At 33.3% G+C, this 17,297-nt stretch overlaps 1 protein-coding gene across 1 annotated transcript; it reads right to left on the bottom strand.

Annotated features, from left to right (window-relative positions):
• Nucleotides 1-82: 82 nt before the first annotated feature.
• Nucleotides 83-15,464, bottom strand: LOC105209675 (uncharacterized). The gene is made up of 11 exons (XM_054226472.1): nt 14,222-15,464; nt 13,948-14,125; nt 13,649-13,829; nt 10,425-10,513; nt 10,106-10,354; nt 6,895-7,625; nt 6,472-6,649; nt 6,114-6,324; nt 1,004-1,092; nt 667-930; nt 83-547 (listed from the first exon to the last, which is right to left on the bottom strand). The coding sequence occupies exons 1-11, from the start codon at nt 14,908-14,910 to the stop codon at nt 476-478; spliced, it is 2,931 nt and encodes a 976-aa protein (XP_054082447.1). The 5' UTR covers nt 14,911-15,464; the 3' UTR covers nt 83-475.
• Between the last annotated feature and the right edge of the window lie 1,833 nt (nt 15,465-17,297).

The raw sequence follows: 17,297 nt of genomic DNA, 5'->3' as shown, positions 1-17,297 counted from the left end.
CTATTTGCAACTTCTCATCAATGAATCTTCGTAACTCGATAGTCTAATCGATTGGAATGCTTTGGTGGTATAGATTAAAACTCTTTCTTTTGTCGATTGTTGCGTTGGCAACATATACATACATATATTATTATTTTATTATTTTGGGGCACTTTATACGAAGATATTGGTTGTTTTCCATACGTTTTACTATAGAGTAAATACTTAGTTCCACAGTCATGTCATAGTTATTGTAAAATACGTACATGAAGAAAATTAAATTAATTTATACATTAATTAGAAGAATATCGAGATTTTATAAACCGATTCTTTAACTACTTAACGGTAAAGATATGCTTATAGTTTTCTAATTTCGTTTTTTCGGCATCTATGTATTCGTATCCTTAAATTGTTAATAAACTTAAGTACATTGAGTGTAATTAGGTACTCTCTTAAACGAACAGCACACGCCAAACACGTCGGCGGTACACTGTTTTTACATGACTGCCATTGCATTGCCTCCTTTGTAATTGCCGAAGTATCCCGGATCGACGAATCTTTCATAGTTCTGAAAATAAAAACATATATTTTTTTATAAAATTTAAAATTTTTAAATTGGTTGAATGGATTTAAGATCTGCGGCTATCTTCGTTAAGCTAGCATCTTTCATTAGAATTTCTATCTCACCTTAGATTCTTCGAAATCCGATTCATCGTCGCTGCTTTCGTATTCGCTGTCCGGCGGAGATAACGGCTCTGCACCATATTTCTCTAAACTGCTTTGCATTTGTGACCTCTGCAGAACGCACGTTAACTGATATGCAGTCATCCGTCCGAACGTTGTTGTTTCCAAATTCAATTTCGATTTACAATCATCCAGAAGGAAGTTGAATAACTCCTCATTGCCCTTCTCAATGGAAATGTGTAGCGGTGTGTAGCCACCTTTTCCTTCCTGCAAGGCGGAATTTAAGAAGTTAATTAGATTTTCAGTTCCATTAGAAGTATATTTCTTATAAAAGACTTACCCTGGCATTGATATCCGCTCCAGATTGCACTAAAGTTCTAAGTATTTGTAAATGGCCCGCTTCGGCAGCCAAGTGAACACAATATTCGCCTGAAAGTAACACAAGATATATGTATGTTTAATATTTAATAACGTTTTCATCAGATATCATTTATTACAAAATTATCGGGAATATAGTATATGGACAATGATCCTATTCATCTATGAAAATTGCATGAAGGACGCAATATTTTCCTCATTAATAACTTTATACATATTTACTATATACTATTTAACAACTATCACATATGTATGTATGTATGTATGTATGCATTTCCATATTTACGCTACGCTATCCGCTCCACAACGAATCATGCTTAATTTATGAATGAATGTCGTGAGCTTGGTAAGCTCAGTTTATTACACCGCTGATATAACAACAAACTTAACTTCTAGCTCAAAGCCAAGTACGCAATTCATGTTTTTTAGCTCTCATTCGAGACGATGAAATAATCCAAACAAAGTACCAACGGTATTCCAAGTTAGAATACTAGTATTTCTTGTGTAGATACATACATACAAACATACTCGTGTACATGCGACGGAACTGAGAATTCTCTGCTTTTTGCACTAACCCACACTGTAATGACCAAAACTATATACATATGTACATATATACATATTGACAAACATACGTACGCACATGATAGCCAGTGAACCATGGCAATCGAACGATGAGGCCGATCAAACGTGCCTGTGCACTTATGGATCGCATATGTGTGCGTTCAGAAAAAACCCGAGAAATTCCCATAATAAAGTACACAAGTAAGCAACAATGCTTTTGTATACAGAAATGTGGTTAAGTTCGTAAAAGCTAAAATTAACTGACAACCAAAAACAAAACAATAATGCTAACAATCATCGTTATATGACAACGATAACAACCCAGTAGGAATACGAATGAGGCTTACGAGCCTTTTTTACTGGCTATGTGGCAACCGCATGGGCCTGGTCTAAAAAAGCTGAAGCTGGCACACACGCAAGAATAAAGCATAAAGAATGTAACGGCTAGACCTAGAGGTATTGATAAGCTCGGAACTGATTGTTCAACGATAAGACAGCGCTGCAACCAACATTCTCACTACGGAAATTCCTATAAATTCCTAGTGATCGTAAGAAAACGTCAAAGAAATGATTGCGTAATAGAATTTAAATTGTAATAATGTCGTAAACATTACTCATCAAAAACATTTCAATGGTCAATTGATGTAGATTCGAGTGAATTATGGGATATGTCGGGAAACCGAAGTCCAAGCAAATAAATCTCCGGGAAACTGAATGGTCTGTGAATTACCAACCACAGACGCACTTACAAATAAACAATTCAAATTTCACATTGAAGATAATGCATTGAGAGTGTGAGTAAGCTGTTACGGCGAAGTTTTAGATCTTCGTGAATTCCCCCAATACATTCCATTTAAACATACATATGTAAGTGTATGCTGGTTTTTTCAGTAGATTATAAGCATAAGCAAACAATTAACTTTTTCCAAAGCGCGCTATGATCTTGATAAGAATTAGTTAACAACAAGAAGCTTTGAGTTCTACGCATTTGGTCACCAAGCCCAATATTATGTCATAAAAGTGAAGAGTGGAAACAACAAATTTATTGGGAAAATATTATTATGCCAAAAGAATTTCCGAATAAAATCTATTATTGTTGAACTTGTGGTTCAAACTAGTTGTAAACTAGCTGATTTCGCTGCAGGGTATGATCATCGAAATGAAAGTATATATGTATGTATGTATATGAAGACACATGCGTCTGTGGTTAATGCGGTGTGTAGTATTGAAGCTCATACGACCGCCACTAAATAAAAGCGGGTTGGGTTTTCCGCCTGTTCGAAAGGAAGGAAATACAAAGCGTTTGGCACTTAACAAAGTAGCTCTATTCGCACGGTTAATCGGTGAATGTCTCCAGTTATGTGACAGTTATTGTAGAGAAAACTGTAATAAAAACATAAACGCTTGCGTAAAGCAGGTGAAATAACAGAAAACCCCAACCACGACATTCAACGAAATACCGCTACAAAAAACCTCAAAGCGCTACAAATAAACCGAACTAAAACAAGACGAAGAAACCGATAATGAGTCGAAAGCATACTGAGAAAGTAACACGCGCACTAACTTACAAAACGGCTAAGCCTGATTAAGTAAAAAGTTGACTTTGAATTATTTCAACGAGTTCAAAGATTGGGTTTAAATCTAGAAAAGATTTGTCATGTGTTTCCTTGGAGTACGGTGCAAATGATATAATGAAACTGAGAACATATTTGTATCCAGATAATCAATGTTAATTTTTCTCAGTCCCTCATTAATGAATGATTAGAGCCCGCATAATCGTTGTTTCGCACGCTTGGTATAAATCAATGTAGTAAAACCTGTTCTTGACAACAAAATCGTATGAAACACAATCGATGAAAACAGTTTTCGAAAACTGTCTGGCAATCAGATGGTCAACAAATGGTGTTGGCATAAGGAATACGGACAAACCTAGTTTTATTACAGTTTTTGCGTTAAAGATATTTACATACATATATTGTCATCATGTAACCAGTCCTCTAGCTATTTTTAAGTACATTATGATTATAGAAATATGTATATGTTTTTATGTTACCGCCCTAAATATGACATTCCATTTTCTTATCTAATCAATGCAGTTTTTCGCACAATTCGCTGAAACTCGCATGAAATCTTAACAGCATTATTTAAATGCTATAAAACACTTCAACGTTTACAAATATGATAGAATAGGTGCGAAAGCATAAAAGATAACCGTTTATCGGTGGGTATTTTCCAAAATTACGCCACCAAATACGAAAACAACTTCGATACAAACAGAACATTTCCGCTGCGACTATTAGAGCTAAGCAATAATTACTCATACACATCATCTCTGATGGTTGTTGGCCACTTTTAGGAATATTTTTCGTCTGACCGAAAATTATATCGTATATTTCTGTTTACTGGGTTTCGTGCGAAAATAGTTCATATTTTCAGCTTAACTGTTTCAATATGTTTGTAAAGTGTATATTCATTGTTTTCATTTACATGGCATATACAAACGTGTACGTTCAAAGCTTGAGTTACTTTTAACGTTAGCGCTTTCGAAAATTAAACATCTTCAGTGTTATTTGGTAGTCTCGCTTTGCCATTTTCGCTGCTCTTCTGCACAAGCGGTTTGTTTGGAATTTTGCCCTAATCATATTGCTGCCATTGCTTTGCTGTTAATTGTTGTTGGGGAAAACCCAAAAAATATTTTATATATAGCAGCGTATCAAATACGACGGCTGCAATAAGCTTTGGTTTCAATGTGGTCAAAATATTAACCAATAGGAAAACATGTTTACATATTCAACATTTACTTATGTATGTAAATAACAATGTATTTATGTACATAAACAAGCACTCAAGAAAATGGAATTGTTATCTGTACATAAAGACGATGATTGCGCTAACAACGTAAAACATTTGGTAATTTGCTTTGGGAATGCTATCCCAAAGACAATCCTTAGCTAAACATAGCTACGGACCTGCTGAATTGGATGCAAAAAGACGTGTCAGCTGATGGAACATGCAAACCAGAACACCTGTTGACATTCTTCTTGCATACAAATACGTAATTATATAGACTGCGAGTCAGACGTCAAGCAGAAAGCAACCAGCAAGAGCACGTCACTTACATTTCAGTACGATTTCAGAAATTAGAAATCCCAGCATTAATACTAAATCTCATTCCCTCCAATTTATTATAAAAGTCTAAGTACGTGTATTATTCATATAATATACTGTTGGTGTATAAATCTTTTACTTGGAAAGAACCATGCAAATTTAACGTTTCGAATAGACGATATATTTATATACATAAGTATGTACATATACAATTTTACGAATGAGGTATTTTCTCGAAATATACGAAGAATTTTTGTGTGTCAGCCATTACGACGTCTGCGCAAAGAATGCGAAGAAACATAAATAAATAAAAAAGAAACCAACTTTCGTTTAGTTCGCAGTGTTTAAAGTCTGTCTATTTTGTTCGCCTTTTACATTATTTATTTTTCAAAATCGGCATGCGAACTAGATACATTTGCTCATACAAATATTCGATAGAGACATAATGGTGTGTACGAGTCGGTTCTTCATACCAAAATATAAGAATACATACATACATACATATGTATCTGATATCCTCACTGGAGGGTTGTACTATTTATAGCACCACTTAATCGATCAATACATTAACGGCATTATTTATGCAGCCAAACATACATGCATACTTGTGATAGATGTATATAATGTAACAGGTTTACCAAAAACAGGCTGATACCTCATTTCTCCTACCATTGTAACACCTTGTTTATTTTGGTTTCCCATATCGCAGTTGGCACTATTATTTACAACCTTTACAAGAACTTTACGATTGGTGGGTGCACAAATTTTCCTTCGGCACAAATTTTTATTGACGTCAGTACATTTGGCATGTGCCAACAATTCTACAAAATACTAAAATGCGGCAATGGAAATGAAAATGTATTTATTATTTCTGTCTATGTATGTATGTATTCTACTGAATCTAAGATTAAGAAATTTGTATTCATTAAATGTATGTATGTACATGTTTATGTAAGTATATTTTCTATATATGTTTGCATATATATTCATTAAATTTGTAAGTGAATGAAATTATGTATGTTTACGTAAATTTTGTTCAAGGCGGTAGCTTCCACGTCTGTTTAATTTTATAACACATAGTATACACATACACACAATAACAGGGGTATATCAACGCGCTGCGAAATATTACGTCTATAAATAAAAATATGTATGCTTGTTGAGAATTTCCTATTGAACGTCTTCGCACATGTCTAGCCGAGAAACAGCAACGGTAGCCAAAATTTTATATTTTTGGAAAGTTTTCTTTGTATCTTAGCAAATATTTTTAAAATAATTTGCCTTTCATATGAACATATACATATATATTTTTTAGTTCAATGTAAATGTATACTTTATTAAACTAAGATAATGATTTATCTGGAGCAATCGTAGTTAACTCATAATTGTCGAACACTTACCATTGTAATTACGAATTTCCAAGTCAGAAGGTAATGATGCATACCTAAGGGAAGAATACTGCTCATCATTGGATCTGTAGCCAAACTGACGATGAGCTTCATTGATCTCCGAACCACTAAATGGCATTGTTAAGGCATTCACACATTGTTCATCACCAGACATACAAGCAATGTGTAGAGCTGTGTTCCCGTGGCGGTCGCGTGTGGTTGGCTGCAAATCATAAATAGAGTCCATATTAACTAAGCCGTAAAGACGACATGTTTAATCGATTTGTATAATAATAATACAGTAACTTTTAAGCATTCAATTGATAAATAATATAATAATATATTATAATTCGACGATCAACAAACATACCTCGGCGCCAGCAAGTAATAGCATGCGCAGGATTTTTCTTTGTTTTGTAAGAGCAGCTAGATGTAAAGGTGTTTGTCCGCAATCGTTTTTTATACTCAATAGATCAGGATGTATAGCGAGGCGGATAAGGGCGGCTACCACATTGTCGTATCCCGATATACATGCCAAATGAAGATAGCTGATTAAAAAATAATTGGAAAGTAAAAAATAGATTAAAGATTTATTCTAAATTCCACAACTATTACAAAAATGCTAAAAGCCACTTATTTTGCACATAAAAGCATGGATTTACTTAGTACAGACCTACTAATGACTAAATAAATTCGTCACAAATGTATAACACTACCAAATTAAGCTTAACAATAAAAAAATCGAGTCTTTATGGGAATGGAAAGCTGGTTTATACTATAATTAAGAACTTACGTATCTCCTTCGTCGTTTTGTCGGTAGCATTGTTCCCACGCCGGCAATTGGTTGGGTTCAGCCGATGTTTTAGCTGTTGTTGATGGTTCAGGTTCCACTGTAGAATCTTTGCTGGAAGCACCCAAATCATTTATTGTACCCTGTTGTAAACTAAGGTTACAAAAGCGTTCAGAAATACTGGCATCAACATCTTGCTTTGCCTTCATTTTATTATCTTGCGAACTTGTAACTTTAGATGCACTGGTTGGATTTGCAGAGTCTATTATTGGTGGCAGCGATCGTGTGCTGTGCGATGCAATGGCTTGATGCTCAGTGTCGGCATGTAAATCGTTGGGCTCACATTCTTCTTCCTCTATGCAGCCCGAATCAACAATGCAGAATTCTCCTGCAGCCTTTTCGCAATGATCGGAAATTTCATCTGTTTTCCCTGTTCTGTGTTTATCGGTACTGGGATTTTGCACATTTTTAATATTATCCGCAGAACTATGTTTTGGATCTTCATGTTCTTCGAAAAATGAATTTTGAGGGCCCGAGAGAAATCCCGAATCTGCTCCGTGGGTCAAATCATTATCTACATTTTCCAAAAACTGTTGCTTTTGAAAACTTTCTTGATCGGTGTTTTTACTTCCATTTTCTACACTTTTAATTTCCGCAGTATTTTTATTTGACATTTTGTAGATTTGTATTAATATAATTGATAATATGCAATTCAACGAAAATCTTTTTACGATTATTTACACTTTTGTAAAATATTTTTTTTATTCACAAATGCTTATATCAAATAGATGGCTTTTAATAGCAGGCAAATTCATTGCGTTTGACCATGGAAGAATTCTAAAATTATAGAAATTAAACTTTAATGTATAATAATTTGAATGAGCTCTATTAAATATCAAATATTAAAAACACATATAATCACATTACACACTAATAATTCCATTTAACTTAAATAAGTTAACCACAATGGAAGTTATAATGATTTCACAGTAATTTCTGTAAACAAAAAATGTATGTTCACTAATAATCCATTTTTTTAAGTTTGTTTATATAAGGGAATATATAAACAATTTATCTATCGAATACGGGACTTAATGTTCTCTAAAATTTTCTTCAGAAATTGTATAATAGTGTTTCCATGCCGAATTCGACACAGTCTAAATGAAGCACAATTTTACAGTCGCACGTTAAACTTTTAAAATAATGAGATTTTAAGACTTTAAGAAAGGTATGTAATACATAATAACTTCCACTTCTGGGTTAAATAGAATCAACTCTATAGTTTCAGAATAAAATATTAAATTTTTTGTTTATATAGATATGTGGATGCGTATTTCACTTATTTTTCATCACAGTATTTCGAGGTTTGTGTTTAATATGCGAAAGACTTTTCCACATATATTCACTGCATAATCAAATAAATTTCGAATTCATCACACGAACCTTTTTTTAACTTATTCAATTCGTTGTTTATTAAATATGCTTAATATTTTCAATCAACGGCAGTTTTTCTTATTTTTGCTTATTTAGCATAGCATTAAAATCACTTATTTGTTCTCTTTAGTTTATTATTCTTTGTTTAAATAGATATACACTCTCAATACATATATATATATATATATATATATATATTAGTACGTAATGCTTGCGTTTAAATAACAATTATTTAGTTTATAACACTTGCTGCTAACCTTTCTCACGTAATATGTGTTGATTACTTCACTTTCTCGTTAAAACTGACAAAAATGACAACATTGCCTGTTGCTTGGTCGCCATTTTGATTTCGATCTAGTACATTTTCAAACAGTGTTGCCAGATGTATTTTTATATCTGACAGTTACTATAAATTAATATTGATATTTGGAGTAAAATTGTATGTATTTGAACACGGGATTATAAAGTTTAGTTTTACGTACATATGTATTTGGCTTTAAAAACAATTTTTGTCTACATATATTAGCAGTTCTTTATAAAATTGTTTTTTGTTTTGGTTGGTATAATTTTATTGGTAAGTACATAAATCCACAAATAAATAATTATTTGATGAGGAAATTAAAAAATGGCTTTAAAATATATTGCAATATATTATTCATGAGAACTATAGTTTTTTACTATATCAAGTTATTAGAGCATCTATTCAAAACCTGCTGAAATGTATATAATTGTTATATCACAGTTCTCAGTTAGATGTTTGGCTGAGTTTCGACCATCTGTAGGATGGAGTTTGAAGGTGACCTCGAATGAATTTTTTTATTTTTGATTACAGGATGGAGTTTGAAGGTAACCTCGAATGGATATTTTTGATTACGGAAATTAACTTTATTGTCATTGCCTGCGATATTACAAAAACACTTATTTTTATGGGTATCTGATCGAGATTCAAATCTTGGTCCTGCTATTTCAATGAGTATACCCACGTTTGTGTTAGAAGTGGTTTATTATTGAATATGAGCTTTCAATATTAATATTAAGCTTTTGTTCGAAACCAGTCCGACCTATAGATAGAAGATTGATTTAAACATCGCAAAGTCCTCATTTTGGTTTGTTAAATTTAATTTATTTCGGGTTACTTACTACTTACTCTCGATTTCTGGAACGTCGGTAGTCTCCATTTAAATAATAATATTTCAAATAACATAGAAATTAGTTTTTAATACATATATTTCTTTTGTAGTTCAATTTAATATAATATAATGTCAGTCAGATTATTACATCGGTAAACATACGACATATAAAATGTAAGAGAAATTAAACATATTTATTATATGCATATATATGCTAAGGGAATCGTGATAACTCATTTCTGTAGTAAATTTATAGCACTACGGACTATTAGGTTTAATTTTCTGTAGACTCTAATTAACGAAGGTACATTGCATCGAACACAAATTACAAAATAAGATTAAACATGAACATTAACTAACTGACAAACACATCAAATGAATAGCTTGGAGCGTTAACATGCCTTATCAGAAGGGATGATCCATTGCATTAACAAACAATATCTTATACGACTAGGAAATATCTGCATTATACAAGTTAAAATGAGTTTTCTTTCACTAAAATTATTTCAATGAATGTATCAATGTTTATATGTACATATGTAGGTGAGATTGTATAAATTTATATGTAGGGGGTAACATTGGGTCATCATATTGATTTCAGTTGCTCTATTAAAACATAGAGCTCTCGAAGGAATAGATACGCCAATTTATTCTGATTCGTCGTCACTGCTTTCGTAGTCATTATCTGGCGAAGGTAGTTGTTCTGCGCCATGCTTTTCTAAGATACGTTGCATTTGTGACCTCTCCGAAATGGATGCCAATTGATAGGCAGTTAGTCGTCCGAAAGTGGTTGCTTCCACGTTCAGCTTCGGCTTGCAATTATTCAATAGGAAGTTCAATAGCTCCTCATTACCCTTTTCAACGGCAATATGTAGCGGTGTGTAGCCACCTTTTCCTTCCTGCAAACATTTAAATACGTAAATTAGATTTTCAGTTCCATTATGAATAAATTTTTCATCAAAACCTTACCCCAGCATTGATATCCGCACCAGATTGCACCAAAGATCTTAGCATTTGAAGATTACCAATTTCGGCAGCTAAATGAACACAATATTCGCCTAAAAGAAAGACAAAGAAAATAATAGTTACATCGGATTGAAACCACATATATGTACATACATAAATGCTAAAACACTATCATCAAAGAAGCAAATGTGAGAGAAATGTGAAATGTTATAAATAGCAGCAAGTGCATTACTGATAGCATTGAATCATGACAATTGAATGATGACGCTGAACAAACGTGTATTTGCTTAACGGCCTCGTATAAATGTGTTCAGAAAAACCCGACAAATTCCCATAATGTGGCACACATAAAATCGACTTTTGTATATAGAAATGTGAGCTTATTCGTGAAAGCGGTAAAATTAACCAAAGCTAAAAACCAAATCAGCAATAATGACAATGAGGGCAAAGGCGAAAATTTTATCATTTTCATGCGCTTTGTTGTCCACACCTCATGTGGATAATGATAAGAACAGCGGAAACAAAACGGTCGCAACAGGACGAATTTAAAACCTAACGTCTCGTTCAGAACTGTATCAAGAAACGCATAATAAGAGAGAACTGCCGTAGTTGTTATTCACTTATGCTCCCAGATTAAGACCCCATACAAATTATGTATAAATGTACATATACATATGGAATTTGTATTCTATAATTTCCATATAGTAATTATTACTCATACAAAATCTCAAAACGATTTATTCGTGTTAAATTGAAACAAACAACGGGAAATGCCATGTCTGACCTTATATCCGATAATCTGAGTTGTCTGTGCCTCCACACCCCCCACACAGACTCATGAAGATCGACACATCAATCAAAAGTTCAATGTATCTCCATTTGTGGTTACGCAAATATTTTTGTTCGGCGTAATTTCCACCTGTGAGCGGGTGAATCGTTTTACGGTTTGTTTTTATTAATTAACCCAACAATTTAGGGTTTTTCGCTTGCCATTTCCAATTACTGTAACGTTGTAAATTTACGATACGGTTACGTACGAACTGAAAAACAAATAAAATTAAATGATTTGAGGCACCATTGGGGAATGTCCAAAGTACAAAGCATACTGTCGTTGTGTTGGGAGGCGCAGCGTTTGCTTGCTCAGCGATTGCAAATAAGACATGGTTTTACCGTCTATTTACAACGAATGAAAACGCAAAAAAATAAGGTTTGACACTCAACAATGCAACGTTTGTGACGATAGTGGAGAAAACTATTACAAACATACACACTTGCGTAAAGTGAAATAACAGAAAACCCCAACCATATGTATTTATGCACAAAGTGGAGGTGATGACGAGTCGAAACCGCGTTGGCGAGCACACCAAAAAGCCTAAATGAAATTATATACAAAATTTTTGGCCAATGACCAACGATCGTTAGACCCAGCAGACGTTTTACATTTTTCATGTATGTATGTTATATGTTTAAATGTATGAAGTTAGTTTTAATAATGATTATAGGTTAAAGATGCTTTCAGTATAGTGTAAATATTTCATTAAAATTTATATTAAAAGGCCTCTAAAGGTCGCTTAATTACATGACCAAATACATGAAAATGTCAATAACCAAACGCTTTGTGCGCTTGGTACAAATTTGTTAAAACCCGTTCATGCCAGCCCAATTCAAATACAACACATTCTCACAAAACCGACTGAATGGCAAATAGATAACCACCAACCAACCATATGTGAATACAAGTCAGTGGCATCGCAACCACGCATATATCAAGCGTTTTAAATTGGGTTTTTTCTTTGCACATCGTGATGTGGATAAACCAAACCGAACTTGAAATTACTTCGTTTTCAATGTAAGATCTGTACAGCAATACAACAAAAATGTCGCTGCAAACATCTCTTAGCTTTTTTCGCAGAAAAGTCATTAGGGGGAAATTAAAGTAAATCATGACTTTTGCTTGTTTTCCATTGCGAAAGATCAAGTGTAGCGAAAGAATGAAAATAACGGAAGAATGTTAAATCCAAATACTTTGATCGCGGGACAACCCGTTGGGTAGTTACGTAGCATATTCATCGTTATTCGTACATGTGTACGTTTTTATATTTGCGTGTCATAATATTCATCACATTTTTTTTTTTAATTATTCAGAAAGTATTTCTTCTGGGAAATATACTTTTCACTTGGGCTTTTACGTCTACTTGTGTACATTTATTTGGAGTAAATTATAAGTAAATATTTTCACTTATGTACAAGTGTAATTTCCCAAGAATGTTAACCCTAAATTTATTCGGTATTTTGAACAAATGCATTTATCTAGATGTGTGTGTGTGTGTGTACATATACATATGTATATCTGTATGTATGTGCATATACTTGTTTGCTCTGCTTTTTGCAGAAATGTTTTGTGTCGATTTTCGTGTCGATCGTATTGTTGTCGTTTGTGTTGTTGTTGGGGAAAACCCCGAAAATTATATTTAGTAAGATCGAACAGGCGATGACTACAGTGCTTCAGCAAAATACCTGCATAGCCACAGCCATGAATGTTTGCTTCATCGCCCTTGTTGTGCATTTGTGTATACGTAAATTCAATTGTAACGCCCCGCATTCGGTTTAAACTTTGGAGAAATTGTTCTAAATATACAACAAACGAACATATATGTACTATATTGTGTTGTATTATGAACTATAATAATCTTTGCGAAGCAAAAAACGTTTATGCCGTCTTTGTAGTCACATGATTTGTTGATGTCACAGGCATTCATTTGATGTAGAAAAGTCTACAAGTGTTATATGTGTGTATTCTTGATATAAATACGTAGGTACGTACATACATATGTTGTAGCAAAATGACAGATTTTTCCTTCTTTAAGAGTATACTTGATGTCAATGTATGTATGTATGTATGTATGTTTGCATACGTGCAAACCTACATCTATTTTGCGCAACAATATATTCAACCGAATCTATATACTACATATATACACAGTGTCTATAAATAATAAAAAAAATCGGACATTTCTCAGCGTCTGTATCATAGGCTAGCCGAAAGGCGGGACATGTTTTAATGAGTAGTCTGAATAATTTAAAATTGGCAACAAAAATATTATATAAATAGCAAAGGAAAAATATGAGAGAAAAATGTTTCAAATGAAGGATCGATGTGGATAATTTTAATTTAGCTACAAAATAAAATGAATATGTGGATAAATGTGATTGTACATTGTACTTACCTTCATAGTTTCTCATTTCTAAATTATTTATGAGTTTAGTCTGGGTGTATCCAAATTGTTGGTGTGCAGCATTGATCTCTATTTCACTAAATGGTGTTGTTAAAGCACTCACACTTTGCTCATACCCGGATTTACAGGCAAGGTGTAGAGCTGTGTTTCCCCGGCAGTCTCGTATATTTGGCTAGAAAATATTAGAAATTAAAGTTTATTATTGAGGGGATTCAATTTATTTATATTTTATATGTCCTCAATACATAATTTATAATATTTATATATTCTGTAAGATTGTAAGTACGTACATCGGCTCCAGCAAGTAATAACATGCGCAGTATGGTTGGATGTCTAGAGAGCGCTGCCAGGTGCAACGGGGTTTGGCCATAATCATTTTTGATATTCAAAATACATGGGTGTACAGCGAGACTGATGAGAGCAGCTGCCACATTATCTTGCCCCGATATGCTAGCCAAATGGAGGTAACTGCAAAGATAATAACAATACATTGCGTATTTTACTAAGCATTTCAGTTAAATGGAAATGTAGGAATAATTCTTTTATAATCTAAAAAACACTTACGTGTCTCCATCATCATTTTGTTGAAAAAATTGTTCCCAAACGGGCAGTTGGGCCACTGCTGGAACTCTACCGGACGCATTCAAATTATTTGCCGTTCCACTTTGTAAACTCAGATTGCAGAATCTTTCTGATATATGGCTATCGACATCGTGTTTGAGTTTCATTTCTTCACTTAAATTCGACTGGGTTGCAGCAGTTGCAGAGCGTGGTTTACTATGCAGTGTTTGTTGTGTGGGAATTAAGTGGCGGTCGGATTTGGCTTCAGAATCGTTGAACTCTTCGTATTCTTCTTCTTCCTCTATGCAACCCGAATCAACAACAAAAATACTTTCTTGTTTTTTATCGTGGGGTTGGGAAATTCCCGGAATGTTCTTGGTGTGACGTTCTGTTGCAACAATATTTGGTTTTGTTTTGTTAAAGTTATTTGCATTGTTTCCACCGGAGCTATATGTTATATCCTCTTGCTCATCACAGAAAGAGCTTTGAGGACCGGACAAAAATCCTGAATCTGCTCCTTGTGACGGATCCTCAATATCAAAGTTTTCTGATAATTCTGTTTTTCCCTGAATGTTTTTATTGTCTATGTTCGCTGCTAAAACGGACGAAGCACTAGTACCACTTCCGTCTGTAAAAATTGTATGTTTGTTATCACTAGCTGAACACTTCACTGTTGGGTTTGGCTTCGACATTTTGCAATGCGTATCTGGTTTTTCCCGTAATAAAGTTGGTTTCACCGAAATTAGCTTATTTATTTCTATTTGAACTTTTTATTGTTTATAATAATGATTTTTTAAGTAATTAATTTTTTTTTTTGTTTTTTACTTGTTTCAATTTCACTTATGTCACCGAGATATAAATATTTTGGGTTAAAACACAAAATTAACACAATATTTATTAGATCTTTAGTAATTGTTAGTATTTCATTCGATGTTATCTCTCACACTATACCAAGTATTTACAGATATACATATGTATTTGCGGGAACGAACATTTATATATGTTATCTTTGTACGATCGTTTCTCTTTTAATTCGTGTTTAAATGCATATATACATTATTTGTACTTATTTTTGCACTGCGTATAAATATTTGCAAATTCCATGTACAACTCGTAAACCACGAAAACCACTTATTATTTAACTAATTACAGAATAATTATTAAAATAAGTATACGTCTTCTCTGCCCGCAAAATTATTTATGAATGTGCTTTAATTTTACGCACTTGAGACTTTTATTTTACCACGTCTGGCAGGGATAAAGGGATGTCCAACTTATTCCAGTGTGAGAGCACCTCAAAATTTGCATTTTTTATAACATTTTGCATTATTACCAGATCAGACAAATTACTAATTTTTGGGCATTTAAATTAAAATACCCAACATTTATTATGGTTAAAAATTATTATATACTGAATGTTTAATATAAAATAACTTATTTCAATTTCATTTAGCGATAAAATGGTATATTAAAATAGCCGGCTTTCGAAGTTTCAGTAATAAATATGGTCAATTATTAAGTGTCAACTGAAAATAAATCAATTTCTTTTATAATTTTCCATGAAAAATTAGTTTCTCGATGCTGCAATTCACAAAAATATTCTTAAACCACTTTTAAATTACGCGTTTTCATTGATATTTATTGTTTTAAGTTCTTATTAGTGATCTTGCCAGGCGGCTAAAAATGTCTCCATCGCATTATTTTTTTGGCAACATTTCAATCTGGCCTTTCCAGTTTCCCAATTGCGAAACGTCAAAACCTCCTCATCTCGACAAACTGTCAAAGTTTAGGTGGTTTTGACGTTTACAATTGCGCTCTCACTTCCAGTGATATGAGAGTTGTACATCTCTTTATCTCTGACGTCTGGTTTCACCTTCGTACTTCCTCGATTGCTATTCAGAAATATCTCACATAAAAACATCACATCTCATCTAACGTTCGCTTAAAACTGCAACAACAGCAACTCTGCCAAGGCGAATTCATGAGCTCATGAAGTGTTGCCAACTCTCGAATTTCGAAAGATACTAAATACAAAATAAAATTTTTCCTTCCAAATTTCCAAAAAATAAATGCGAATGAATATATACATTACATGTGCTATATAAGTGTTTATCATAAGAATATAGCTCAAAACAAGTTTGATGGCGAATTTTTAGTATTCTCAACATTTGGTTATAAAATTGATTTCATGTATATTTGTGTTAAAAGAATGCGATACATTCATAGTTGGCAACAATCACTCAGCCGATTTCGCCGTGACCACTTAAAAGTGTAGCCACCTAGTTGCAGAAATGGAACGTAGTACACCTTGTTGTACCGTTAACCTGTGTTTCAAAGTTGTTAAAATGCACCTCAAGAATATTAGAGGAACAGATTACGATAAAGATTTACATTTACCATTTTTGTGTTTTCTTTTCCGCCTGTGACGTCAAACAATTTAAAAACGTGCGAGGAAAATAATCTTAAAGAAACAGTAGAAATATAAAATTCTGGGTGAACAAATTATGTTCCTTATCTTCGATTTCCTGCGGTCTGCGCTTTATCTCTGGTCTGCGCCTTTCCTAGAGGCGAATAACTGGGCAAGCCTGCCCCGACGAACTGCCAAACCATACGACCTATTTGGATGAAACTTTAACAGTTGACGTCGTTGAGAATATATTATAGAATAGAAAAATCCAGTGACGCCATTGGTAGGTGAGTCATAATAATTTGTTCTGTTAATAAAACTAAATATCGGTGCATCACCCATAAAAGCTACAACAATGGATAGAAAAGACAAACACTTTTTTTTTTTTACTTTTTAAACTTATTTATTTGCAAGTGAATTTCCGTATTAGAATCTTACTATATGTACTATATGTATATATATGGATTTAATCGAATTTATTCATAAAATTATGTTTTTACAAAATATTATTAACGATTTACAATGCTCGCACAATTCCAGTTTAGTAAAAATTAGTCAGATCATTCTTAGATCAACGCATGTAGGTCCCTTGTTAGTTTACATATGTACATATATATGTATACATGTATAGTATTGAACGTATTGGAGTTTTAACTTAACTAAACCGTCTTG

This window comes from Zeugodacus cucurbitae, chromosome 3 (assembly GCF_028554725.1).
Source record: "Zeugodacus cucurbitae isolate PBARC_wt_2022May chromosome 3, idZeuCucr1.2, whole genome shotgun sequence".
NCBI classification, from domain to species: domain Eukaryota; kingdom Metazoa; phylum Arthropoda; class Insecta; order Diptera; family Tephritidae; genus Zeugodacus; species Zeugodacus cucurbitae.
Note: the sequence above shows the minus strand (reverse complement) of the source record. Positions and strands in the feature narration are given on the sequence as shown.